The sequence below is a fragment of the Symphalangus syndactylus genome, chromosome 13 (assembly GCF_028878055.3).
Source record: "Symphalangus syndactylus isolate Jambi chromosome 13, NHGRI_mSymSyn1-v2.1_pri, whole genome shotgun sequence".
Classification (NCBI taxonomy): domain Eukaryota; kingdom Metazoa; phylum Chordata; class Mammalia; order Primates; family Hylobatidae; genus Symphalangus; species Symphalangus syndactylus.
The window spans coordinates 24,995,296-25,022,743 of record NC_072435.2 but is presented as its reverse complement, the minus strand read 5'-3'; the positions used below and the strand labels follow the sequence as shown (position 1 = coordinate 25,022,743).

At 44.0% G+C, this 27,448-nt stretch overlaps 2 protein-coding genes across 2 annotated transcripts in view; both read left to right on the top strand.

Annotated features, from left to right (window-relative positions):
* The first annotated feature begins 5,395 nt into the window (after positions 1–5,395).
* On the top strand, positions 5,396–25,817 carry LOC129459523 (zinc finger protein 525-like). Its single transcript, XM_055236335.2, has 6 exons — positions 5,396–8,449; positions 11,056–11,144; positions 12,495–12,567; positions 16,356–16,482; positions 21,396–22,481; positions 22,818–25,817. The coding sequence occupies exons 1-6, from the start codon at positions 8,225–8,227 to the stop codon at positions 23,240–23,242; spliced, it is 2,025 nt and encodes a 674-aa protein (XP_055092310.1). The 5' UTR covers positions 5,396–8,224; the 3' UTR covers positions 23,243–25,817.
* LOC129459522 (zinc finger protein 578-like) overlaps positions 23,684–27,448 on the top strand; it is an 82,237-nt gene continuing 78,472 nt past the window's right edge. Inside the window, exon 1 of the mRNA XM_063615666.1 lies at positions 23,684–26,794. Within this exon, the coding sequence (XP_063471736.1) occupies positions 23,684–24,166 (483 nt within the window). The 3' untranslated portion in view covers positions 24,167–26,794. The remainder of the gene's footprint in view (positions 26,795–27,448) is intronic.

Sequence of the window (27,448 nt, the reverse complement as noted above, 5' to 3'; positions counted from 1 at the left end):
TTTTCTTTCTTTCTTTTTTGAGACAGTCTCGCTCTGTTACCCAGGCTGGAGTGCGTTGGCATGATCTCGGCTCACTGCAGTCTCTACCTCCCTGAGTCAAGTGAATCTCCTGCCTCAACCTCCTGAGTACTGGGACTACAGGCCCATGCCACCATGCCTGGCTAATTTTTGTATTTTTAGTAGAGATGCGGTTTCCCATGTTGGCAAAGATGGTCTCAGTCTCCTGACCTCATGATCCACCGTCCTTGGCCTCCCAAATTGCTGAGATTACAGCCATGAGCCACCACGCCCAGCTTTTTTTTTTTTTTTCTTTTTTTTTGAGAGGGAGTCTCACTCTTGTCACTTGGACTGGAGTGCAATGGCACGACTTGGCTCACTGCAACCTCCGCCTTTCGGGTTCAAGTGATTCTCCTGCCTCAGCCTACCGACTAACTGAGATTACAGGTGCCTGCCACCGTGTCCGCGTAATTTTTTTCTATTTTTAGTAGAGACGGGATTTCACCATGTTGACCAGGTTTGTCTTGCATTCCTGACTTCAGGTGATCCGCCCCCCTCAGCTTCCCAAAGTGCTGAGATTACGGGTGTGAGCCACTGCACCCAGCCAGTGATTTTCTATATAGAATGTCATATCACCTACAAAGAAATAATTTTTTTTTTTGAGACAGTGTCTCGCTCTGTTGCCAGGCTAGAGTGCCATGGCATGATCTTTGCTCACTGCAACCTCTGCCTCCCACGTCCAAGCAATTCTCCTGTCTCAGCCTCCTGAGTAGCTGGGACTACAGGCGTGTGTCGCCACACCTGTCTAATTTATTTTTTTTTATTTTAGTAGAGACGGGGTTTCACCATGTTGGCCCAGATGGTGGGCCAACATGGTGAGAACCTTGAAGATAACTTGAAAGAATCTCCTATGTTAGATCTCCTAACCTCATTATCCGCCCACCTCGGACTCGCAAATTGCAGGTATTACAGGTGTGAGCCATGAGCCCGGCCCCAACAAATATAATTTTACTTCTGTCTTTCTGATTTGGATGAGTTATATTTCTTTTGCTATTTAATTACTCTGCCTAGGACAGCCAGTATTTATTGAATATAAGGGGTGAGAGCATTCTTGCATCATGCGGTATCCTACAGGAAAACCATTCCATTTTCCTTCATTGGTTATTTCAGCTGTGGACATTTCATGGATGGTTTTTATATTTTTGAGGTAAAACTCTACCTATATTGTTTAGGATTTTTACAAAGAATGAATATGGAATTTTGTGAAATGCTTTTTCTCCATCTATTGTGATAATGTGTTTTTTATCTGTCATTCTGTGCAAGTGTGTATCCCATTGATTTGAGTATGTTGAACCATCCTTGCATCCCATGGATAAGTAGCACTTGAATATTTACAATCCCTTTTTATATCCTCTTGAATACACTTTGCTAGTATAAGGGTCTTCAAGAGGTTCGTGGAAAAATACATATTATGAAAAATTTGTGCATAAATTTCACACTTTTTGTACCAAAATAAACTGGTATAAACTTGTTATAACATGTCTGAACAGGCTCTAGTTTGAGGCACTCAGAAGGATAAGACGTCAGTTTGAAAAGAACCTCTATCAGAGCAATACAAATTCTGTTAACATTAAAACAAGAAGAAACATCAAATTTACGATGAGACCAGACGCAGTGGCTCAGGCCTGTAATCCCAGTGGTTTCAGAGGCCCAGGCAGGTGGGTTACATGAGCCCAGGGATTCAAGACCAGCCCGGGCAACATATGGGGACCTCCTCTCTGATAAAAGTAAAAAAAGTCAGCCAGGTGTGCTGGTGCACTGCTGTGGTCCCAGCTACTCTGGGCGCTGAAGTGGGAGGATCACTTGAACCAGGGATTTTGAGGCTGAAGTGAGCCCTGATCTCCCCACTGTACTCCATCCTGGGTGACAGAGCTAGACCCTGTCTCAAACAAGCAAATAAATGAGAGGCATAATTCCTCCTTTGAGAATAAAGGAAAAGATTTCCCTTTGTCTCTTTTCTCAGGACATTTATTTAGAAAATTTGTAAATGTATTTTCTCTGTCTTCAGAGATGGAGTACCCCTCTGCATCCCAGGCTGGAGTGTGGTGGCCTAATGTCAGCTCATTGCAACCTCCACCTCCCGGGTTCAGGTGAATCTCCTGCCTCAGCCTCCCGAGTAGCTGGGATTACAGGCATGCACCACCACGCCCAACTAATTTCTGTATTTCTGGAAGAGATGGGATTTTGCCATGCTGGTCAGCTTGGTTTCCAACTCCAGACCTCAAGAAAGTGATCTGCCCACCCTGACCTCCCAAAGTGCTGGGATTACAGGCATGAGCCACTGCCTCCGGCCTCCCTATTCTTTTTTTTTTTTTTTTTTTTGAGATGGAGTTTCTCTTGTCGCCCAGGCTGAAGTGAAATGATGCTATCTCAGCTCACTGCAACTTCTGCTTCCCGGTTCAAGCAATTATCCTACCTCAGCCTAAACCTACCAAAATCAAAATGGCTAGGAGAGTGACCTCTGGTCGTCCTCACTGCTACACTCCCACCAGCTCCATGACAGTTTAAAAATGCCATGGCAACGTCAGAAAGCTACGCTATAAGGTCTAAAAAGGGGAAGCATGAATAATCCACCCCTTGTTTAGCAGATCATTAGGAACCAGGTGGTGACCTCACTCATCCCCGGCCTGCACACTCTGTCTCGCATCCCACGCAGTGGCCCTAGGGAAGTCTCTGGAGCTGAGCACAAGGTGGACTTTCCCTCCCGAGTGGATGAGGAATAGGGAGAGGATTTCTACTCTGTTCTGTGGGCCGTCAGCATAAAATTGCTCTTTCCACCCAGGGAGAGATTTGCATATTATACTACATTTTTAGGTAATTGAGTGAGTTACTGTGTTTCTGACAGTGTAAAGCCGACCATTCGTTCTATTCTCAGGAGAAAACCGCCCTGTGGCTGGAGGTGAGATATGCTGGCGGCAATACTCTCTGTTACTCTTTGCTACACTGAGATGTTTGTGTAAAGTGAAACATAAATCTAGCCTACGTGCACATCCAGACACAGTACCTTTCCTTGAACTTATTCATGATACAGATTCCTTTGCTCACGTTTCCCTGCTGACCTTCTCGCCACCATCACCCTGTTGCCCTGCCACACTCCCCTCGCAAAGATAGTAAAAATAGTGATCAATACTGAGGGAACTCAGGGACCAGCGCCAGTGAGGGTCCCCGCACACTGAGCTCCGGTCAACTGGGCCCACTGCTGTTTCTCTATACTTTGTCTGTGTGTCTTATTTCTTTTCTCAGTCTCTCATCTCCACCTGATGAGAAATACCTGCACGTGTGGAGGGGCAGGCCCCCCTTCAGGCTGAGGCAGGGGAATCACTTGAACCCAGGAAGCAGAGGCTGCAGTGAGTCGAGATCCCACTACTGCACTGCAGCCTGGGCGACAGAGAAATACTCTGTCTCAAAATAAAAGAAAAGAAATAAGTAAATACATAAAAGAAAGTAATAGATCTCTTCCACAAATGTGGAATGGACAACTAACTGGATATCCACATGGAAAAGAGAATGTTGGATCCCTATCTCACACAATCAAACTCTTATTTTAAAACGTTAAAAAAACAACGAAAAATAGAGAAAGAGAGAAACGAGGAAGGGAGCCCTGTAAGAGGGGGTGTTACTTTGTCGCCCAGGCTGGCCTGGACCCCCAGGTTCAGCGATCCCCCCACCGCTGCTTCCTGAGTAGCTGGGACCTCAGGTTCCCGCCCCCGCGCCCGCATCCTTGCTGTGTTTATCCAGCAGGTGGTGACCTCACTCCTCGCTGGCCTGAGCACTACGTCCAGCATCCCAGGCGGTGGCTTTAGGGAAGTCTCTGCAGCTGAGCAAAGGGTGGACTCTCCCTCCGGAGTGAATGGAGAATAGAAAGGGAGAGGATTTCTATTCTATTCTATGGGTCGTCAGCATGAAATCGTAAGTTCTGCCCAAGCAGGGCTTTGCATTTCACATTCTACTTTGCATCCCCTTTTCAGACAATTCCAGGGCTTTTGAATGATGGCTCGGCCTTCCTGGCCATCTCGCCTCCAAAACCCAAAAACAGAGGCGCTGGGAGGGAGGCTGAGAGACGCACAGATCCCGCCCCAGCCCCGCCCTCTGCCGGTACTAAAGGGCACGGTCTCTCCGCTTCTACCCGTACCTGGCCCAGGCCCCGCCCACCTCCTCGCAGGTCCCGCCCAGGCCTGGCTTCTGTCCTTCCCTCCTCAGACGCGCGCAAACCCGGAAGCAGATCGTGTGGAGTGAAGGCCCCACAGCGGCGCGTGAGTTTCGCTCCATCTTGTGTGAAGTCTGCTCTTCCCAGGTCCCCGGCGCTTCTGTCCCTGGGACGTGGGGTCCCTACAGACCTGGAAATTCTCGCCCGTCTTCCTTCGCCCAGAGCAAATTGAGACGTCCCCGTGAGAGCCCGGGAGTCACTCCTTTTGGGTTTAAAGTCTCCCTGAGGCTGGTCCCGTTCCGGATCTTTCTGCTATAGGGCAATGTATACACTTTCTATTGCGTAGTTTTCCTGCTCTAAACCTTTTTCTGACTCCTCCCGCCCCGCGCTTTTTAAAGTCCTCACCCGAGAGGTGAATTCCCGCCCTGGGCGCCTCCCAGCCTCGCCCTCGTTGGCCCCTAGAGCGCAGCGCCGCAGCCCCAGTCCCCGGGAGGCCGAGTTCTCTGCCTGGTCCTGGGATCCTACAAACCCCACCCTTGTCTTAAGGCGCCGTCGCCCGCCACGTCCCTCCTCGTGCCGGGCCCTGCTGCTCCCCAGGTGTCCCCTCCGCAGTCACCGCTTGCCCTGAGCCTGCGTTAGGGGGGTGCCTGGGGCCTGTCCTGTGACACGGGGTGTTCTTGCCTCCTTGGCTCCAGCCCCTGGAAAATGGGCTCTTCCGGGATGCAGGCGTCTTACTCCAAACCCTCCTGTGATTGTGTGGGCCAAAGGGATAAGGAGACAGCAGTAGAAAACCTGAGACAGAGAAAAGAAGAATGAGAAAGACCCATAAGAGATGGCAAAGTAGGCCGGGCGCAGTGGCTCACGCTTGTAATCCCAGCACTTTGGGAGGCCGAGGCGGGCGGATCACGAGGTCAGGAGATCGAGACCACGGTGAAACCCTGTCTCTACTAAAAATACAAAAAAAAAATTAGCCGGGCGTGGTGGCGGGCGCCTGTAGTCCCAGCTACTCGGAGAGGCTGAGGCAGGAGAATGGCGTGAACCCGGGAGGCGGAGCTTGCAGTGAGCCGAGATTGCGCCACTGCACTCCAGCCTGGGCGACAGAGCAAGACTCCTGTCTCAAAAAAAAAAAAAAAAAAAAAAAAAAAAAGAGAGAGATGGCAAAGTAGAGGATGGGTGAGGGATTTGCCAAGAAACAGCAAAAGTGAAAAAAAAAACAGATAAGAAAGCAAGAGGAGAAAAGCAACTGGAGAAATGTAGAGAAAAGCTAGATGTACAGAGAGATGAAGGACAGCAAGGTAGGGAGAGGGGCAGCAAAGAGAGAGGCTCATCAGAGTGAGGGAGAGGAGGAGGGATTTGGAGCCAGGACAGACAGAGCAGAGTGGTGCTGGTGGCAAGGAGAACAGAGGGAGAACCACAGCAGGGAGGACACCTGGGGATCTAGGCTGCCAGAGAGTGGGGTCAGGGGGGTGTAACAGGGAAGAGAGAATTTAACGGGGAGAGCAAGGAGGCACAGAGATGTTGTTGCAGGAAACTGAGGACGAGAGAGACTGATATGGGGGAGACAGGAGGATGTTTATTTAAGGTACGCACCGGCCCAGTGGATTTACATCTAAAAAACTGAGCACTGACTCAGTGGATTTACATCTAAAAAGCTGAGCATTTCAACAAGCACAGAGTGGGTTTTTTTTGCTTTCAGAAGCAGAGTAAAAGCAGTTAATCATATAATAATAGGTCACGTAATCTATAGCATAGCATAACTTGTGTCCTTCCATAGCTGGTGGCCTTGTAGCTGCATTGAAAGAAAAACAAGAACAGCGAAATGCACACATTTGTCCTTTTTTTTCTTCATCCTTGTTCTGGAGGTGGGGGTGTCAGGAGCCCATTCCTTTGGCTTCAACTTCTCAAACAGCCTTATCTCATAATTGTTCTTGAAGTGAGCTCCCTAGGCAGAGGAAAACTTCCTCTTTTCTTTTTAACCCTTGCCTTGCCTGTTAGTTTTCCTGGAGTGAATGAATGCATTTTTTTTTAAATTTCTGCTTCAGTTTCCTCCCTTAGATGCTTTTTATAATCAAGATTTTAATAGAAAGCATCACTATTACTGGATTCTTCATGAAAGAGCAGGTTTTCTTCTTTAGGCACAGACTGATATTTATACAGAGCTATTAGCTGAGTGGTAGTCTGCCGGGTCACAATTGCTTCTATAGTTGATTGAATGCTCTTAACAAGGAGAGGTAAGAGGCAAGGGAGTATTAAACCAATTCTTAGTATTTCTAGAACTACTCCTATTAAGGTTTTGAATCTACTGAAGGAGGAAAACCGGCCTCTAAAGAGGGACCCGGGAGTCTATTTTGTCTAAGTCTGGACTGGAACATGGGCTAATTTTTTCATTCTGGCAGTTATTTCTATAACAGCCTTCCTATTGTCATCGATTTCTAGGCAGCAATTAGTTAGATTAAACTTTCTACATACTCCTCCTTCCTGGGCTAGGAGGTAGTCGAAAGCTAATCTATTTTGGTAGATGGCATTTCTCATTTTCATGGCTTACTGGGCCAGTTTCATCAGTGATGATTTCAAGTACTGCTTGCAACTTTATGATGTGGTTAAGTGTGTAAATTGGGGTGCGATACCCTTATGACTTATCTTGTGCCCAGGTAGCTGGCCTAGAGTACAGAATTAGTCTTTCAGGGGGCCAGTCTGTATCTTTCTAATCTTCTATTTTTATGTCTTTTCTTATGTCTATATCTCTTTTGTTTTTTCTTTGATTTTATTTTAGACAGGATACCTTCAAGTTTCTCCCTGTTGCAGTGGGAGTGAGAAGAAACATGGTCTAATTGTTTCAAGTACACAAGCTCTTATCCTTTTTCCTGGCAACTGTCAGTAGGCCCATGGCGCGCAGTTCTAATAGAGACCAGAGGGTGCTTGCCAGGTATTTGGAGCTTCAAGCTGATACTAGGTGTGGTTTAGAGAAGAGAAACGGGAGAATGGCTTTGGATGAGGTGATCTGGAGTCATCTTTGCCTTGCCACAAACTTTTCTTTAGTGTTTTATTATAATATTGCTGTCTTAAACAAGTTAATTCTTCTACTGAGCCCGTAAAAGCGTTTCCTTAGTAAGCAAGACAGTATCTCCTGATAATAGAAGTTTTTAAGAGCTAGGCCCTTGAACTTGTGGGCGTTGGTTCAAGTCAGGGGAAGAGTCAGTTAGAATTAAATTATCTTGTGGCATTAACGCTTTTGCTTCTTAAGGCCAGTGGTCTCCTATGTTAGTCCTTCTACAAACATAACATGAGGAAATGCTTAAGCTGCTAGCAGTGTTTTCAGCCAGCCGAGCAAACAGGCTTTTAGCTAAAGGAGGAGGCCCTGGTAACTTCTGGTCTACATGCTTATGGAATGATTTAAAGATTCGGAATTGTTGCTGGGCCGGAAGGGTCAGGGTTCTTTTTTTGACAACATATAGGCAAGTTGCTGGGTAGGGGTGTGTGTGTGACATGTATGGGGTAACCTGCAGTCCACACGGGTAAATCTGGCTTTAGAATGGTGAAATTTACAGAATGACAGGTTTTTGTTTCACAATCTGGTTTTACCGGCATTTTGGTAAGCATAATTTTCCTTTGTTGTGTCCTGGGGTGCCACGATATGCAATACTGACAATCTTTTTCTGGGGCCTCAGAGGGACAAGGTGGCATGCATACTTATTTGTAGTCATTTCTGTAGTATCTTTGTATAGGTGGGTGGGTTACCACAGACAGATGAGTCTAGGTCTGCTGCTTGACAAGCATCAAAATACAGAGAAATAGGCCCTCGGTAAAAGGGAAGGACCTTGATTTGGTTTCAGAGGGAACTTTCTTTTGACCTTGCACAAATTTTAAACTATTCACCAGGTGAAAACTTGGAGTTATGAGATACATAAGGTTGGTTATTTTCTTGGTCACAAATTGAGTAGATTGTCTAAGTACAAGTTCTTTTTTTTTTTTTTTTTTTTTTTTTCGAGCTGGTGTTTCACTCTTGTTGCCCAGGCTGGAATGCAATGGCACAATCTTGGCTCACTGCAACCTCCACCTCCCAGGTTCAAGCGATCCTCCTGCGTCAGCCTCCAAAATAGCTGGGATTACAGGCATGCGCCAACGTGCCTGGCTAATTTTGTATTTTTAGTAGAGACAGTGTTTCTTCATGTTGGTGAGGCTGGTCTCGAACTCCTGACTTCAGGTGATCCACCCACCTCAGCCTCCCAAAGTGCTGGGATTACAGGCATGAGACACCATGCCTAGCCTTTATAAGTACAAGTTCTTAAGCAAGTCCTTGTACTCATAATAAATATAATACAATAGAGTCTTAGTTATCCCGTTCCCTGACCAGGTAGTATGTGTACAGTGGGGACACCTTTCTATAGGTGCTTCTTCTACCATGGTTAAGGGGGGTAACAACAGCAAAACAATGTACAGCATATTCATATCCAGCAAGGACCGAAGAGGGCCTTGCCTGGGGGAGAAGGTTGACCACGATGACAGAACAATAGTAAAACAGTTAGTATTACAAGGAAAACTACCCGCCTTAAGATTTCTAACCACATTTACTGGCTTGATGAGTCCTCAAGCTTTGGCCATGCATAGACTAGTCAGCTTCCAGTTTGTGACTAGAGCAGGACTTGTCGTCTCCTCGAGCTTCAGCCATGTGTAGACTGGTCAGCCTCCAGAGTGACCAGAGCAGGGCTGGCGTCCTCAGCAGCAGCTTGGTCTCGTCTCAGGATCAGCTGAGTTGGATGATCTGGGTCTTGCTGGCTGGTCCACTTGTCCTGAGCTGCTGGTTTCAGCTGACTGTGATGGATCTAAGGCACGATTCATGCAAGTTAAAACAGCAGTGGAGTGGACAAGATTACGATATAGGGCCCATCCTATATGGGTCCTAGAGAAGTTAGATTCTGCTTTTTAACCTAAACAGAGTCTCCATGTTTAAAGGGGTGTCCTGGATCTGTGAGACTTACAGGCATTCTCCCTTGTACGCAGTTATGCGCTTCTTGCATTGAAACAGGAATTAAATGAAATTTAAAAATGTGTAAGCAGAAACTCAGTTGTATGTAAGAAAACCCAATTGCCCCCTGAGAAAGAAAGAGCTGGAGTCCCTTAAAAATTAACTGCCTGTTTTTCTGTGGCTAGTGAGCCTTATCTCTCCTCTCTTCCCAGGCATTGTGAAGATGCTGTTTCTCTAGCTGTGCAGGTGCAAGGTCCCTACACAGATAAACTCAAGTCGTAAAACATGTTTTTCCTTGAAAAGTAAGAAATGATGTAATGCGTGTCTCAATTAAATAACTGTCTTTGTTTCTCACTTCTGTAATGGGCTTCCACCTGCACGGATCTCCCCCCAGCCCACAAAATGCTGAAAAGGTAACTTAGCTCTTTGTTCAGGGCTCAGTCCTTTGGATGTTAAACCGACTGGGTCGGTGCACCTAAATAATAATAAATCCTCCTCAACCCCATCAGTCTCTCTGATTCCTTCTCAATCCCACTACAGCATGGCTATTCTTAAAGCCTGTGAGCTATTAAGTGCATGTTTCCCTCAAGGCCCCTCTGGTCCATTCTGGACTAACGTTGAAAAATGGGCTGGACTGGCATGGAACGCTTTTCTGAAAGCACCCATGTATACTTTTTTTTTCTGAGATAGAGTTTCGCTCTTGTTGCCCAGACTGGAGTGCAATGGCACGATCTCAGCTCACTGCAATCTCTGCCTCCTGGGTTCAAGCAATTCTCCTGTCTCAGCCTCCCAGGCACCCACCACCATGCTCAGCTAATTTTTTGTATTTTTAGTAGAGACGGGTTTCACCATGTTGGCCAGGTTGATCTCAAACTCCTAAACTCAGGTGATCCACCCGCCTCGACCTCCTAAATTACTGGGATTACAAGCGTGATCCATTCTCCCAGCCACCCATGTATTCTTGATGGAAACAATTTGCTTATGTCTTAGTTCTACAGCTGACCTTCTTTTCACTGTTTTTAAGTTCAATAGCTGTGGGTTCACACTTCTGCATTTTATAAATGTTACTGTGACTTTCTTGTAAGGAAGAATTAAATGTCAGAAATCAAAGGCAACAGAACCTTGCAAAAGAAGTTTCTTTAGCCCAGATATGTGAAAGATGTTTCTCTAATTTTCAAGGATAGGGGTGATAAAGACCAACACTTCCATTAGCTCTTCCAGGCCCCCATGTAATAATTCAGGCACCCGGGTGCGGTGGCTTATACCTGTAATCCTAGCACTTTGGGAGGCTGAGGCGGGCACATCAGGAGGTCAGGAGATCGAGATTATCCTGGCTAACTTGGTGAAACCTCTTCTCTACTAAAAATACAAAAAATTAGCCAGACGTGGTGGCGGATGCCTGTAGTCCCAGCTACTCGAAAGGCTGAGGAAGAATGGTGTGAACATGGGAAGCGGAGTTTGCAGTGAGCCAAGATCGCACCACTGCTCTCCAGCCTGGGAGACAGAGCGAGGCTCCATGTCAAAAAAAAAGAAGTCAGGCACACCTTCTCACTCATCTCAGACCTTCTCAGGGGAACTTGGTGAAAATTTCCCCACTCTGACCCCAGCGAGCCTTCCTGCAACTTGGAGATGAGGGGCTAGACCAGAAAAGCTCAACCTGAGTGACCCTGGCCCCTGAAATGGTTGGCAAAATAGAGTGCGTGTCTGGGCGTGGCTTTTCTTCTGGGAGAGGGGAGTGCCCAGTTGTAACTAGAATTTTAAATGGGATGCAGTACCCCAAAAATGAAAAAAAAATAATAAAATGCAGAAGAATGGAAGAAACAGAGTTGCAGACTCAGACACAGAGACTATTTTCGGGGCCTTTCTCTGTATGAGGATATCACAGCTAGATGTAAAGCGGGTCATGTCAGTCCCTGGCACGGAACCCTCCACCGGCTTCCCGTGTTCCCCAGGACAAAAGCCCAACTCTTCACCGTGGCTCCACAGCCCTGTGACCAGGGCCTCTGCCACTGTCCAGCCTCCTCCTGGGAGCTTGCCCTCATCTCATGACTCCCTCTGCCCCAGTCACATTTGCTTTTCACTTTTCCCAAACATCAGAACCTTTCCTGTCTCAGGTCATTATCCCTGCTCTTACCCTATGTCCCTAAATGATCACAGCACTGTCCCTTTCCTCTGCATTCAGGTCTAGGCTCAGAGCTGTCTCCCATGCCCTCCACCCCATCTGAAGTTCCCGCCGCCCATCAGTCTCTATCAAGTTACCCAGGTTTTATTATTATCTGCATTAATCACATCAGAAACGCTTTTTTTTTTTTTTTTTTTTGACAGAGTCTCACTCTGCGGCACAGGCTGTGAGTGCAGTCTCATGATCTTGGCTCACTGCAACCTACGTCTCCTGGGTTCAAGCGATTCTTGTGTCTCAGCCTCCCAATTAGCTGAGATTGCAGGTGTGTGCCACCACACTCGGCTAATTATTATATTTTTAGTTTAGTTTAGTTTTGAGTCTCATTCTGTCACCCAGGCTTGAGTGCAGTGACATGATCTCAGCTCACTGCAACAGCCACCTCCAGGGTTCAAGCGGTTCTCCTGCCTCAGCTTCCCGAGTAGCTGGGATTACGGATACCTACCAAGCCCAGTTACTTTTTGTATTTTTAATAGAGACAGGGTTTCACCATGTTGACCATGCTGGTCTCAAACTCCTGACCTCAAGTAATCCGCCCACCTCGGCCTTCCAGAGTGCTAGTATTACAGGCGTGAGCCACTGCGACTGGCTCAATTTTTGTGTTTTTAGTAAAGGCAGGGTTTCACTATGTTGGCCAGGCTGGTCTCGAACTCCTGAGCTCAAGTGATTCTCCCACCTCAACCTCCTAAGTAGCTGGGACCACAGACACACAGACATGCACCACTATGCCTGGCTAAGTTTTTGTATTTTTGGTAGAGATGGGGTTTCACCATGTTGCCTAGGCTGGTCTCAAACTCCTGAGCTCAAGCGATCTACCCCTCTCAGCCTCCCACAGTGCTAGGATGACAGCTGAGAGCTACCACACCGAGCATCTGTATGGAGTTTGGTCAGGTCTGGGTCTGTGCCCCGAAGAGCTCACTCCAGCCCAGCTCCCCACTGCTGCAGCGTGTGTGTAGGCTTCCCCAGGAGGGGAGCGGGAGTTTTACTGTAGGAGTTTACTGTACCTGGTGTGGAGGGCAGTAGAGGGGACTGTATTTCGTCAGGGCGAGGTCTCCTTTGTATGTGTCGTTGTGTTACAGGGAGGGTGTGTGTTGATTCTGAGCAATAAACAACATATTTTTATCATTCAGGATTGACATCTAAAGACTCTTTGTACGTGAGGAAGAAACCCGGAAGAGGAAGAGGAAAGCAAAGGAGTCAGGGATGGCTCTTCCTCAGGTGAGATGATATTCTCGGTGGATTGTTCTGTCTCCTTCCTTTCAGAAACCCTGGGCCTTGGAGTTGGGAATCTTCTCTGAGTCTGAAGCGTCCTGCCTGAGATGTTTGCTCACCCTCACCCATGCCTTCCCACAGTCCCTCTCATCTTGCTTAGATTCCATCTCTTGTGACCGAGTGACATGAACGTGGGAAGAGGCTGCACTGGGCATGCTCCTGGGAAGGGCTCACACCCAGACATGGATGGAGACGGGGTGAGGGTCCCGTGGTGTCAGTGCTGTTGGGCAGCAGGGATTGTTCAGGGGCCACATCTGGATGCACTGTCAGCTCTCTGTGGACCAGGATTAGAGCAGCTGCCACTGGAAGTCACGCATTAATGTGCACAAAGTACGTGGTAAATTCCAGAAAAGGAGACCAATATTGGGAAATGCTTTCTGCCTGATTTTATACTACATTTTTAGGTAATTGAGTGAGTTGCTGTGTTTCTGACTCCAAAAATCTTAGTAATTAGAATGGAAAGTTCATACACAGACATGAATGATACAAGATGTTTGATTCCATCATTATTTTAAGAATACGAAATCAGGCCGGGCGCGGTGGCTCACGCTTGTAATCCCAGCACTTTGGGAGGCCGAGGCGGGCGGATCACGAGGTCAGGAGATCGAGACCACGGTGAAACCCCGTCTCTACTAAAAAATACAAAAAATTAGCCGGGCGCGGTGGCGGGCGCCTGTAGTCCCAGCTACTCGGAGAGGCTGAGGCAGGAGAATGGCGTGAACCCGGGAGGCGGAGCTTGCAGTGAGCCGAGATTGCGCCACTGCACTCCAACCCGGGCGACAGAGCGAGACTCTGTCTCAAAAAAAAAAAAAAAAAAAAAAAAAAAAAGAATACGAAATCAACCTAAATAATAGCAGGAGATTCATTAATCCATTTGCAGCATATTAAGCTCGTGGAGACTGTGGTGTTACTGTGGAGAGGCTTGTGAAACAGGTGATTTCAGTAAAAATGGTTATAACTTTTCTCACTTATGAGAGCAGTACTTCTTTTTTATCCTAGAGGATAGAGCCATGTTCTCATTCCACCTGTTACAATTATTATTATTATTATTATATTCTGATAATATTATAATATTTTAAATATAAGAGGTCTTGCTCTGTCACCCAGGCTGAATTGCAGTGGCATGATCTTGGCTCATGGCAACCTCCACCTCCCAGGTTCAAGCGATTCTCCTGCTTCAGCCTCCCCAGTAGCTGAGATTATAGGCATGCACCACCATGCCCAGCTAATTTTGTTGTATTTTTATTAGTGACAGGTTATCACCAGGTTTGCCAGGCTGGTCTCAAACTCTTAACCTCAGGTGATCTGCCTGCCTCAGCCTCCAGGAGTGCTGAGATTACAGGCATGAGCCACCATGCCCAGCCCTATCAATTATTATTAAATATATATTTTTATATTTAAACATCACATGATGAATATATTTGTTTTGTGGTAAAACTCCAAGCAAAGCTGCAGCTTAGACCCTTTGCCGTAAAACATGTTCGTTTCTCTGTCATGTCCTCCACCCTCCTTCCAGCCTCACTGGGGAGCCACTACTGTCAGTTCGGTGTCAGGTGTCAGGTGTGGTACTCATGTATTTCTGCATCGTTATGAGATTTCAGAAAAAATTCTGCAGTAAATTACAAAAATTTCTTTTTTACAAAAATTAGCCAGGCGTGGTGGCGCGTGCCTGTAATCCCAGCTACTCAGGAGGCTGAGGCAAGAGAATCACTTGAACATGGGAGGCGGAGGTTGCAGTGAAATGAGATTGTGCCACTGCACTCCAGCCTGGGCACAGAGCAAGACTTCGTCTCAAAAAAAGAAATAGTTTTATATTTATGTTTTTACTTTAGGTTTGGGGCTGCATGTGCAGGTTTGTTACATAGGTAAACTAGGGTCATCAGGGTTTGTTGTACAAATTATTTCATCACTCTGGTATTAAGCCCAACTGCAACCTCTGCATCCCAAGCTCAAGTGATTCTCCTGCCTCAGCCTCCTGGGTAGCTGAAATTACTGGGGCCTGCTACCACACCTGGCTAATTTTTGTATTTTTAGTAGAGATAGGGTTTCACCATGTTAGCCAGGCTGATCTTGAACTTCTGACCTAAGATGATCCACCTACCTCGGCCTCCCAAACAGCTGGGATTACAGGCGTGAGCCTCCGTGCCCAGCCGCCAATAGTTATTTTTTCTGCTCCTCTCCTTCCTCCCACGCTCCACTCTCAAGCAGACCCCAGTGTCTGTTGTTTTCTTCTTTGTGTTCCAGTAAATATTTTACTTTGATATTTGATCCTGCTAGTTGTGAATTTACATGTTCTCACATTAGTAAACATGGCTAGCTTGCTCTTTGACATCTGCATTGGAAATTAGCTGAATGACAACATGTGGGTCCTTTGAGATTTTTCCCTGTATAAGGAGTGCCATAGTGGCTGCCTCTGCGCATGCCTGCATTCCTACAGATATCTGAAGCTTCCTCCAGGTCAGGCAGTTGAAAGGGTGATTGCTTCTTCTAGGATGAAGCATTTCCTGTTTTCTTAGATCTGACGAGATTCCCGCCTGCCGCAACTGCCAAAGTGTCCTTTTCCAGCAAGATGAGATTCCTCTTCAGTTCAACAAAACTTGGAATTTTATATTTTTAAAACCTGTATATGTATACATACATACACATACACATATACATATACATACATATACACACACACAAATGTATATATTTTGAACAACTTTTACATTTTGAAAATCTGGGGAAAATTACAACCCTTTGTATTAACATCTAGTTTTTTGTGAGTCTGTAGGTTTGATTATTTTGTTGACAAATACATCTATGTAATGGATTTTCATACTTTGAATAATCTAGTTTTCATATATTTTCTTTTATTTTGAGACTGGGTCTCACTGTGTTGCCCAGGCTGGAGCACAGTGGTGTGATCTTAGCTCACTGCAACCTCCACCCTGAGGCTCAAGCCATCCTCCTACCTCAGGCTCCCAAGTAGCTGGAACCACAGGTGCCTGCCACCATGCCCAGCTAATTTTTTTTTTGAGATGGAATCTCTGTTGCCCTGGCTGAATTGGTGCAATTTCGGATCATTGCAGCCTCTGCCTACTGGGATCAAGCAATTCTCTTGCATCACCCTCCCAGGTAGCTGGGATAACAGGCATGTGCCACCGTGCCTGGCTGGATTTTAGTTTCTGATCTTTCATTGTGGACGTTGTCATCTCTGAAGACATCACTCATACTCTGCCTCATCTAGATACTGAATGTCACTTAGTGTTTCAATAGAAGTTTCTGGACCAGGCATGGCCCAGAATTGGGCCTGCAATTCCAGCACTTTGAGAGACTGAGTTAGGCAGATCATGAGGTCAAGAGTTTGAGACAAACCTGGCCAATATGGTGAAACCCCGTTTCTACTAAAAATACAAAAATTAAATTGGCGTGGTGGCATGCGCCTGTAATTTCAACTACTCAGGAGGCTAAGGCAGGAGAATCACTTGATCCTGGGAGGTGGAGGTTGCAGTGAGCAGAGACTACACCATTGCACCCCAGCCTGAGTGACAGAGTGAGACTCTGTCTCAAAAAAAGAAAAGTATAACAAAACACAACTGGGAAGACAAAATGCGGTGAAAAACCCCTTACTAGGATTTGTGAGAACATTCACTGCAATTAAATCCATGCTTTCCCCTCTCTCCTCTTCTCATTTTCTGTAAAAATAAGAACTCCTCCCACAACCATTTCTTTAAAATGTGTTTTAATTTCAGAGTCTGTTGACATTCAGGGATGTGGCCATAGAATTCTCTCAGGAGGAGTGGAAATGCCTGGACCCTGCTCAGAGGACTCTATATAGGGACGTGATGTTGGAGAATTACAGGAACCTGGTCTCCCTGGGTGAGGATAACTTCCCTCCAGAAGTGGGGATGTGCCCTTGCGTATCTTTGTATTTTCTCTTTTTTTTAATACAGTGTCTTGCTCTGTCACCCAGGGTGGAGTGCAATGATGTGATCATGGCTCACTGCAATCTTGAATTCCTGGGCTGAAGTGATTGTCCCACCTCAGCTTCCCCCGGTAGTGGTACCGGTGCATGCCACCATGCCAGGATACTTTTTTAGTTTTTTTTTTTTAGAGACAGGTTCTTGCTGTGTTGTTGAAGTTGGTCTTGATCTCCTGGGCTCAAGACATCCTCCTTGGCCTCCCAAGAAGCTGGGATTACAGGCGCCAACCCCTGTACCTAACTATTGGCTTTTATTTTTAAAATTTTTGCATATGTGTGTCCTTAGGGCTAATATGAGTCTTCTGTGGACGACATGTAGTTGGTTCCTGTTGACTGAGCCAGTCTTTGCCTTCTGAGTGCAGTTAAATATTTACATTTGAAATATTACTGATGCAGAAGACCTTACCATTGCCTTTTTGTTACATATTATCTGTATTTCTTGATTTTTTTTTGTTTTTTTTTGTTCTTATTTTGTTTTTTCAGGGTTTTTTTTGCTCGTCATTCTTCATTTCCTACTTTTTGTGTTTAATTGCTTTTTTGTGTAGACATGCTTTGATTCCTTTCTTCTTTATTTTGTTTGTTTGTTTATGACGGAGTCTCACTCTGTCGTCAAGGCTGCAGTGCAGTGCTGCGATGTTGGCTCACCACAGCTGGCTGCACATCTCGAGCTCAAACAATTCTTGTGCCCCAGTGGCTCATGCCTGTAATCCCAGCACTTTGGGAGGCTGAGGTGGGCAAATCACCTGAGGTCAGGAGTTCAAAACCAGCCTGTCTAACGTGGCGAAAGTCCATCTCTACTAAAAATACAAAAATTAGCCAGACACGGTCGTGGACGCCTGTAATCCCTGCTACTCAAGAGGCTAACGCAGGAGAGTCACTTGAACCCCAGAGGCGGAGGTTGTGGTGAGCTGAGATTGTGCCATGCACTCCAGCCTGGGCAACAGAGTGAAACTCTGTCTCAAAGAAAAAACAATTCCACAACCTGCAAAAGCTTCTCTTTCTCCACCAGAACTCTTTATTTATGTCGGAATTATTTCTGTGTTTGTTGCATTTTCATTAACATATATGTACAGTGTTTTTTCATGCTTTTTTCTTCTAAATAATAGGAAAACACGTTGAATTATGAACAAAAGGGACACATATACCAGTTTCTGTATCCGTCCTTTTATTTGCCTATTTATTTATTTATTGATGAGATGAAGTTTTGTCCTTGTCACCCATGCTAGAGTGCAATGGCACAATCTCAGGTCACTGCAACCTCCAACTCCTGGGTTCAAGCGATTCTCCTGCCTCAGTTTCCCGAGTAGCTGGGATTATAGGCATATGCCACCATGCCTGGCTAATTTTGTATTTTAACAGACATGGGATTTCTCCTTTTTGGTCAGGCTGTTCTTGAACTCCCGCCCTCAGGTGATCTGCCAACCTTGGCCTCCTAATCTGCTGGAATTACAGGTTTGAACCACCGTGCCTGGCCTTTTTATTTACCTTTACTGGAGACTTTTATATATATTTGTGGGTTGGAGTTACTCTTTAGGTTTCTTTCATTTCTTCCTTTTTTTTTTTTTTTTTAAGATGGAGTCTTGGTCTGTCGCTCAGGCTGGGATGCAGTGGCGCAATCTTGGTTAACTGCAACCTCTGCCTCCCGGGTTCAAGCGATTCTCCTGCCTCAGTTTCCCAAGTAGCTGGGACTACAGGCATATGCCACCACACCAGGCTAATTTTTTTTATTTTTGTTTTTTGTAGAGACGGGGTTTCACCGTGTTAGCCAGGATGGTCTTGATCTCCTGACTTCGTGATCCTTCTCCCTCAGCCTCCCAAAGTGCTGGGATTACAGGTGTGAACCACCTCACTCAGCTGGCGTCAAAGTTTTTAAAACATGTTATTGCTATTAGATGGCTTCACGTATTGCAAGATTTATAGTACAGGCCCTAAACTTGCTTTGTTTAATTAGATTTTTCAGCCTTCGGTGATGTTGATCATGAGATGCTCTTTTTCCTGTGTCAGTCATTTCACTGTCCTGTCAGAAATAGCTTAGACTGGCCAGCCGAGGTGGGTCATGCCTTAATCCCAGCCGTATGGGATGCCGAGGTGGGCAAATCGCTTGAAGTCAGGAGTTTGCGACCAGTCTGGCCAACATGGTGAAACCTCGAATCTACTAAATACAAGAAATTGGCCAGGTGTAGTAGCTCACGCCTGTAATCCCAGCACTTTGGGAGGCCGACAGGGGCAGATCACCTGAGTTCAGGAGTTTGAGACCAGCCTGGCCAACATGGTGAAACCCTGTCTCTACTAAAAATACAAAAATTACTTGGGTGTGGTGGCACTTGGCTGTTATCTCAAGTACTCGAGAGGCTGAGGCAGGAGAATCACTTGAACCTGGGAGGTGGGGGTTGTAGTGAGCCAAGGTTGCACCACTGCACTCCAGTCCGGGCACCAAAGTGAGACTCCAGGCTGAGGTGAGAGAATCTCTTGAGGCAGGAGAATCATGCCACTACACTCCAGCCTGGGTGATAGAGCATGACTTGGTCTCAAAAACAAACAAAAAAAGAAATAGCTTAAACTGGGAGGCTTAAGACCAGAAATTTATTTCTCATGAATTTGGAAAGTGGGAAGTCCAAGAGCAAGGTGCTAGCCAAATTGGTTCCTGGCGAGAGCCTTCTTCATGGTTTAGCCCAGCTACCTTCGTGCTGTGTCCTGACATGGTGGAAGGAGGAACAGGCAACGAGCTCTTTAATATCTCTTTTTATGAAAGCACAAGCCCTATTCACGAGTGGTCAACACCCGTGACCAAATTCTCTCAAAGGCCCCATCTGCAGAACATCCTATTGGAGAATAAGAACTCTGAACATGGCTTTTGGCCAATAAGAACATTCAGACCAGGGAGCCTGCATCATATTGTTTATGTTTTTATTGTGCAATTTGTTTTATACAATGTTTTCTCTGATCTCAGTTTATAAATTTTCCCAGTACACATTCTATGTTTTATATTTTGTGCATAGTGAACTAGATACATAGGGCAATGTGTATATATATATATATATATATATATATATATATATAATTGCTGTATTGCCTGGCTGTTTCATAAATGTAGTTGTGACATCCTAATTGCACCCTCTGGCACTATTAGTCAATTTTTTTTTTTTTTTCTTTGAGACGAAGTCTCACCCTGTCACTCAGGCTGGAGTGCAATGGTGGGACCTTGGCTCACTACAACCTCTACCTCCTGGGTTCAAACGATTCTCTTGCCTCAGCCTTCTAAGTAGCCGAGATTACAGGCACCCGCCACCACACCCAGCTAATTTTTTTGTATTTTTAGTAGAGTTAGGGTTTCACCATGTTGGCCAGGCTATTCTTGAACTCCTGACCTCATGGTCTGCCCACCTCGGCCTCCCAAGGTGCTGGAATTGCAGGCATGAGCCACTGCACCCGGCTGTTAGTGAATTCCTATTCCTTGTAATGCTGCGTATTTTTTTGACCTCATACATCAGAAGGTAGTGATCTTAACACGTATTTTAGTTCTTATATTGTGTGCTGGTGGTAAGTAGAAGTTGTGCCTTTTTTCTTAACAGGGAATTGTTTAGAATTCTGCAGGTTGTATAAATGTGCTTATGATTTGCTTGCTGGTTTTATGGGTTACAGTATTTTACCAGTTCATTTTTATGATTTTACATAAAGCTTTTTGGTATGTGGTATGCAATATAACTGACAGAGTTTACTAGTTAATGTCACAAAGTACCACCAGGTGCTGTGGCTCACGCCTGCAATCCCAGGACTTTGGGAGGCTGAGGCGGGTGGATCACTTGAGGTCAAAAGTTCAAGGCCAGCCTGGCCAACATGATGAAACCCTGTCTCTACTAAAAATACAAAAATTAGCCAAGCATGCTGGCATGTGCCTATAATCCCATATACTCAGGAGGCTGAGGCAGGAGAATGGCTTGAACCCAAAGGGTGGAGGTTGCAGTGAGCCGAGATCAGGCCATTGCCCTCCAGCTTCTCCAGCCTGTTGTGACACAGTGAAACATTGTCTCAAAAATATGAAAATAAAAAAAAATTTTAAATGTTACAATATGCCTTTTCTGCATGTATATAGGTAATTTTATGACAGTTATTCAGAAAAATATTGTTTTTTCTTTTATTTTATTTTTTTGAGATGGAGTCTCACTTTGTCATCCAGGCTGAAGTACAGTGGTGCGATCTCGGCTCACTGCAACCTCTGCCTCTTGGGTTCAAGCGATTCTTGTGCCTCACCCTTGTGAGTAGCTGGGACTACAGACATGGGCCACCACGCCTGGCTAAATTTTGTAATGTTTTCTTATCTTCTCAGTGCTATGATTGTTTGACAATACAGAATCTCCATTGATTTTGGTTATCCTTACATGAGCTTGCTGTGGATTATTTACCGATATAGTATATCGTGTGGTCCTATAGCATTTATTTCTATACAGTAAATATGCTGTAAATATGAAGAATATATACTTTTCATTGATGTGCTAGTGATATATTTTTTGCACACTGTTAGACACTTTAGGGTCACATTGCAAAAATACTCCTTACTTTAGGCTTACACATGTTTGTGCCCTTCAGTGTTTTGTCATGATACTGGAAATAAGCTTCCATAATAATAATTTGAAGTACATGTAATCGCCCTTTATTTATTAAAGAATCTTACAATTTTGTTTTCCTAAACTTTGAAGATCATGTTTGGGAAGTTTAAAATAAGTATTGTCTTTTGTGTCATATTTATACATTTCAGTATGATTTACCATCTGTACTTAACTGGAAACCTATTAGTGTTTATATTTTATAGGTATCTCTTCCAAATGTACACTGAAGGAGTTCTCATCAACAGCACAAGGCAATAGAGAAGTGATCCACACAGGGACATTGGAAAGACATGAAAGTCATCACATTGGAGATTTTTGCTTTCAGGAAATTGAGAAAGACATTCATAACTTTGAGTTTCAGTGGCAAGAAGATGAAAGAAATGGCCATGAAGCACCCATGACAAAAATCAAAAAGTTGATGGGTAGTACAGAGCAATATGATCAAAGTCATGCTGGAAACAAGCCTATTAAAGATCAGCTTGGATCAAGCTTTCATTCGCATCTGTCTGAACGCCATATATTTCAGCCCAAAGGGAAAATTAATAATCAAGTTGAGGAGTCTATCAGTGATGCTTCCTGGGTTTCAACAGCCCAAAGAATTTCTTGTAGGCCCAAAGCCCATATATCTAATAACTATGGGAATAATTTTCTGAATTGTTCATTACTCACACAAAGACAGGAAGTACACATGAGAGAAAAATCTTTCCAATGTATTGAGAGTGGCAAAGCCTTTAATTATGGCTCACTCTTAAGGAAACATCAGATAATTCATCTAGGAGAGAAACAATATAAATGTGATGTATGTGACAAGGTCTTTAATCGGAAGCGATACCTTGCACGCCATCATAGATGTCACACTGGTGAGAAACCTTACAAGTGTAACGAGTGTGGCAACTCCTTCAGTCAGATGTCATCCCTTACATATCATCGTAGACTTCATACTGGAGAGAAACCTTACAAATGTGAAGAATGTGACAAAGCTTTCAGACACAATTCAGCCCTTCAAAGACATAGGAGAATTCATACTGGAGAGAAACCACACAAGTGTAATGAGTGTGGCAAGACCTTTAGTCAGAAGTCATATCTTGCATGCCATCGTAGCATTCATACTGGAAAGAAACCTTACGAATGTGAAGAATGTGACAAAGCTTTCAGTTTCAAATCAAACCTTGAAAGTCATAGGATAACTCATACTGGAGAGAAACCATACAAGTGTAATGAGTGTGGCAAGACCTTCAGTCATATGTCAACCCTTACATGCCATCGTAGACTTCATACTGGAGAGAAACCTTTCAAGTGTGAAGAATGTGATGAAGCTTTCCGTTTCAAATCAAGTCTTGAAAGACATAGGAGAATTCAAAATGGACAGAAACTGTACAAATGTAATGAGTGTGACAAGACCTTCAGTCAGGAGTTATCCCTTACATGCCATCACAGACTTCATACTGAAGAGAAACGTTACAAATGTAATGAGTGTGACAAGACCTTCAATCAGGAGTTAACCCTTACATGCCATCATAGACTTCATAGTGGAGAGAAACCTTACAAGTGTGAAGAATGTGACAAAGCTTACAGTTTCAAATAAAATCTTGAAATACGTCAGAAAATTCATACTGGAGAGAAATGTTACAAGTGTAGTGATTGTGGCAAGACCTTCAGTCATACGTCATCCATTGTATACCACCATAAATTTCATAGTGGAGAGAAACCTTACAAATGTGAAGAATGTGATGAAGCTTTCAGTTTCAAATCAAACCTTGAAAGACATAGGAGAATTCACACTGGTGAGAAACCTTACAGGTGTAATAGATGTGACAAGACCTTCAGTCATATGTCATCCCTTACATGCCATCGTAGACTTCTTACTGGAGAGAAACCTTACAAATGTGAAGAATGTGATGAAACTTTCAGATACAAATCAAACCTTGAAAGACATAGGAGAATTCATACTGGAGAGAAACGGTGCAAGTGTAATGAGTGTGGCAAGACCTTCAGTCAGGAGTTGTGCCTTACACACCATCATAGACTTCATACTGGAAATAAATCTTAGAAGTGTAATGAGTGTGGCAAGACCTTCAGTAAGGAGTTAACACTTACATGCCATCATAGACGTCATACTGGAGAGAAACCTTAGAAGTGCAATGAGTGTGGCAAAACCTTTCATAGGCAGTCAGCACTTATTTACCATCAAGCAATCCATGACAGAGGGAAACTTTACAAATGTAATGATTGTCACCACTTCTTCAGTAATGCTACAACTATTGCAAATCATTGGAGAATCCATAATAAAGAGAGATCTTACAAGTGCGATAAATGTGGCAAATTTTTCAGACATCATTCATACCTTGCAGTTCATGGGCAAACTCATACTGGAGAGAAACCTTACAAATGTGAAGAATGTGATAAAGCTTTCAGATTCAAATCAAACCTTGAAAGTCATAGGAGAATTCATACTGGAGAGAAACCTTACAAGTGTAATGAGTGTGGCAAGATGTTCAGTCAAAATTCAGCTGTTGTAATTCATAAGGCAATTCATACTGGAGAGAAACCTTACAAGTGTAATGAATGTGGCAAGGATTTTAATCGCAAAGCAAAGCTTGCACGTCATTATAGACTTCATACTGGAGAGAACGCTTACAAGTGTAATAAATTTGGCAAGGTTTTTAATCAACAAGCACACCTTGCACGTCATCATAGAACTCATACTGGAGAGAAACATTACAAGTGTAATGAGTGTGGCAAGACCTACTCTCACAATTCAGTCCTTGTAATTCATAAGACAATTCATACTAGAGAGAAACCTTACAAGTGTAACAAGTGTGGCAAAACCTTCCATCACAATTCAGTCCTTGTAATTCATAAAACAACTCATACTGGAGAGAAACTTTACAAGTGTAATGAATGTGGCAAGGTTTTCAATCAACAAGCACACCTTGCACGTCATCATAGAATTCATACTGGAGAGAAACCTTAGAAATGTGAAGAATGTGACAAAGTTTACAGTCGCAAATCAAGCCTCGGAAGACAGGAGAATTCATACTGGAGAGAAACCATAAAAATGTAAGAGTTTTTGACAAGGCTTTCAGACGTGATTCACACCTGGCACAACATCCTAGAGTTTACACTGGAGGGAAACCTTACAAGTGTAATGAGTGTGTCAAAGCCTTTAGTGGGCAGTCAACACTTATTCACCATCAGGCAATCCATAGTGTAGGGAAACTTTACTAACGTAATGATTCTCACAGCGTCTTCAGTAACGCTACAACCATTGTAAATCACTGGAGAAGCCATAATGAAGAGAGATCTTACAAATGTAATAATTGTGGCAAATTTCTCAGACATCGTTCATACATTGCAGTTCATTGGCGAACTCATGCTGGAGAGAAACCTTACAAATGTCATGACTATGGCAAGGTCTTCAGTCAAGCTTCATCCTTTGCAAAACATAGGAGAATTCATACAGGAGAGAAACCTCACAAGTGTGATGATCGTGGCAAAGCCTTTACTTCACATTCTCACCTCATTAGACATCAGAGAATCTATACTGGACTGAAATCTTACAAATGTCATCAGTGTGGCAAGGTCTTCAGTCCGACTTCACTCCTTGCAGAATATCAGAAAATTCATTTTTCAGGTAATTGTTCCCAATGCAGTGAATATAGCAAACCATCAAGCGTTAATTGACATTAGAGTCAGTTCAGCATTGACTTGAGTTTGAGTTGAGTTAACGTTGAGTTCAAGCATTAATTGACATTAAAGTGTTTATGTTAAGAGGACTAGCTGTGTGGCGTGGCTCACACCTGTAATCCCAGCACTTTGGGAGGCCAAGGCGGGTAGATCACTTGAGGTCAGGGGTTTGAAATCAGCCTGGACAACAGACCTGAGCCATCTTTCCCAGCCTGTTTTTTGTTTCTTTAACAAAAACTGATAGGGATTTTTATGGGTATTGTATTGAATCTAAATTACATTGGGTTATATAATCATTTAACATATTAATTTTTCCAAACCATCAATATGGGTTGTATCTCTATATATGTTTTTAATCATTTTGATCAATTTTTGTTGATTTCAAGGTACAAACTTCTCACCTTTTTACGTTTATTCCTAAGTATTTCTTTAAGTTCTCCAGCAAATGGAAGGGTGTTAAAATTTTCTTTGAAAATTGTTTATTGTTAAAATATGGAAATTCAACTAATTTTTGGTGCTGATACTGTATTGTGCAAATCCACTGAATATGTTTGTTAGTTCCAGTACTATTTTGGTTGAGTCTGTGATTTTCTACACAGAAGATCATGTCATCTACAAACAAATACAATTTTACTTCTTTCTTTCTGATTTGGATGAGTTTGACTTCTTTTGCTATTTAATTGCTCTGGCTAGGACAGGCAGTGTTCATTGAATAGAAGGGGTGAGAGCATTCTTGCATCACATGAGATCCTATAGGAAAAGCATTCCATTTTCCCTGCTTGGTTATCTACACGTTGGTCATTTCATGGATGGTCTTTCTATTGTTGAGGTAAATTTCCTTTTCTATCTATTTTGTGTAGGATTTGTATGATGACTGGATTTTGAACTTTGTGAAATGCCTTTTCTCCATCTATTAAAATGATGTGGTTTTCATCTGTCATTGTGTTCCAGTGGTATATTACATTGATTTGCTTGAATATGTTGAACCATCCTTGCATCCCAGAAATAAGTGGCACTTGAATATCTACAATCCTTTTTATATTCTCTTGAATACAGTTTTCTAGTACAAGAGATCTTCAAGAAGTTCATGGAAAAATACATATTATGAGAAAATTGTGCATGAATTTTACAATGTTTGCACAAAATAAACTGGTACAAATCTGTTAAAACATGTCTGAACAGGCTCTAGTTTGAGGCACTCAGAAGGATAAGACATGAGTTTGAAAACAGACTCTATCAAAGCAATATACATTCTGCTAAAATTAAAACAAGAAGAAACATCAAATTTACAGGGAGACCAGGTGCAGTGGCTCAGGTCTATAATCCCAGCACTTTCCGAGGCTGAGACAGGTGGGTCATATGAGTCCAGGTATTCAAGACCAGCCTTGGCAACATGGTGAAACCCCCTTTTCTACAAAAAATACAAAAATTAGCTGGTCATAGTGGCAATGTCTGCAAGGCAGGCTGCTGTGGAGTCTGTGGTGGGAGGATGGCTTGAGCCTGGGTGGTCGAGGCTGCAGTGAGCTGTGATGATGCCACTGCACTCCAGCGAGGGTGATGTAGCGAGATACTGTCTCAAAAAAAGAATACTTACAATAAAGTTTGGGTAGAGGAATAATGAAATCATTGATGCTTTATGAAAAGGTTATGGAGACGATGCCCACAAGAAATAAACAGTTTGTAAATGGATAACTCATTTTGAGTTGGGACAAGACAATGTTGAAGGTGATGCATGGAGTGGCAGGCAGGCCATCCACATTAGTTTCTGTTTTGTTTTGTTTGTTTGTTTTGAGATGGTGTCTCAATCTGTCACCCAGGCTGGAGTGCAGTGGCACGATCCCAGCTCACTACAACCTCTGCATCCCAGGTTCAAGCTATTCTCCTGTCTCTGCCTCCCTAGCAGCTGGGACTACAGGTGCATGCCAGCATACCTGGCTAATTTTTCTATTTTTAGTAGAGACGGGGTTTCACCATATTGGCCAGATTGGTCTTGAACTCCTGACCTCGGGATCCCCCCGCCTCAGCCTCCCAAAGTGCTGGGATTACAGGTGTGAGCCACTGCACCTGGCTCACATCAGTTTTACAAAAAAGAAAAAAAAAAATTAATCTTGTTCTTGATGCAATGAGGAGGACTGACAGGTAACAGCAGAAAAAGTAGTCAGGAGTTTGAGAACAGGCTGGTTAACATGGTGAAACCCCATCTCTACTAAAAATACAAAAATTAGTTGGGTATGGTGGCAAGCACCAATAATCCCAGTTACTCGAGAGGCTGAGGCCAGAGAATTGCTTGAACCTGGGAGGCGGAGGTTGCAGTGAGCCAAGATGGCACCATTGCACTCCAGCCTGGGCAACAAGAGTGAAACATTTCTCGAAATAAATAAATAAATAAATGTTAAGGCCCTTCTCTTCCTCTCTCCTCTCATGGTGTGTACTTGACTCTGCTTCTCGCCAGATCTTCTCACAAGACTTTCAGGATAAAGCGATTCCTGGCCAAGAAACAAAAGCAAAATCGTTCCATTCCCTAGTGGATTTGGATGAAAAATTGACATAAAATCAGGTCTCTCCAAAG

What these genes read in the sequence shown, in the direction of transcription:
- LOC129459523 (XM_055236335.2), top strand. Translation starts at nt 8,225, where the DNA reads ATGCAATGGCACAATCTTGGCTCACTGCAACCTCCACCTCCCAGGTTC. An exon ending in CCCAAAGTGCTGGGATTACA is followed by an intron (nt 8,450 to 11,055) that starts GGCATGAGACAC and finishes AGGATATCACAG; the next exon opens with CTAGATGTAAAGCGGGTCAT. An exon ending in CAGGAACCTGGTCTCCCTGG is followed by an intron (nt 16,483 to 21,395) that starts GTGAGGATAACT and finishes TATATTTTATAG; the next exon opens with GTATCTCTTCCAAATGTACA.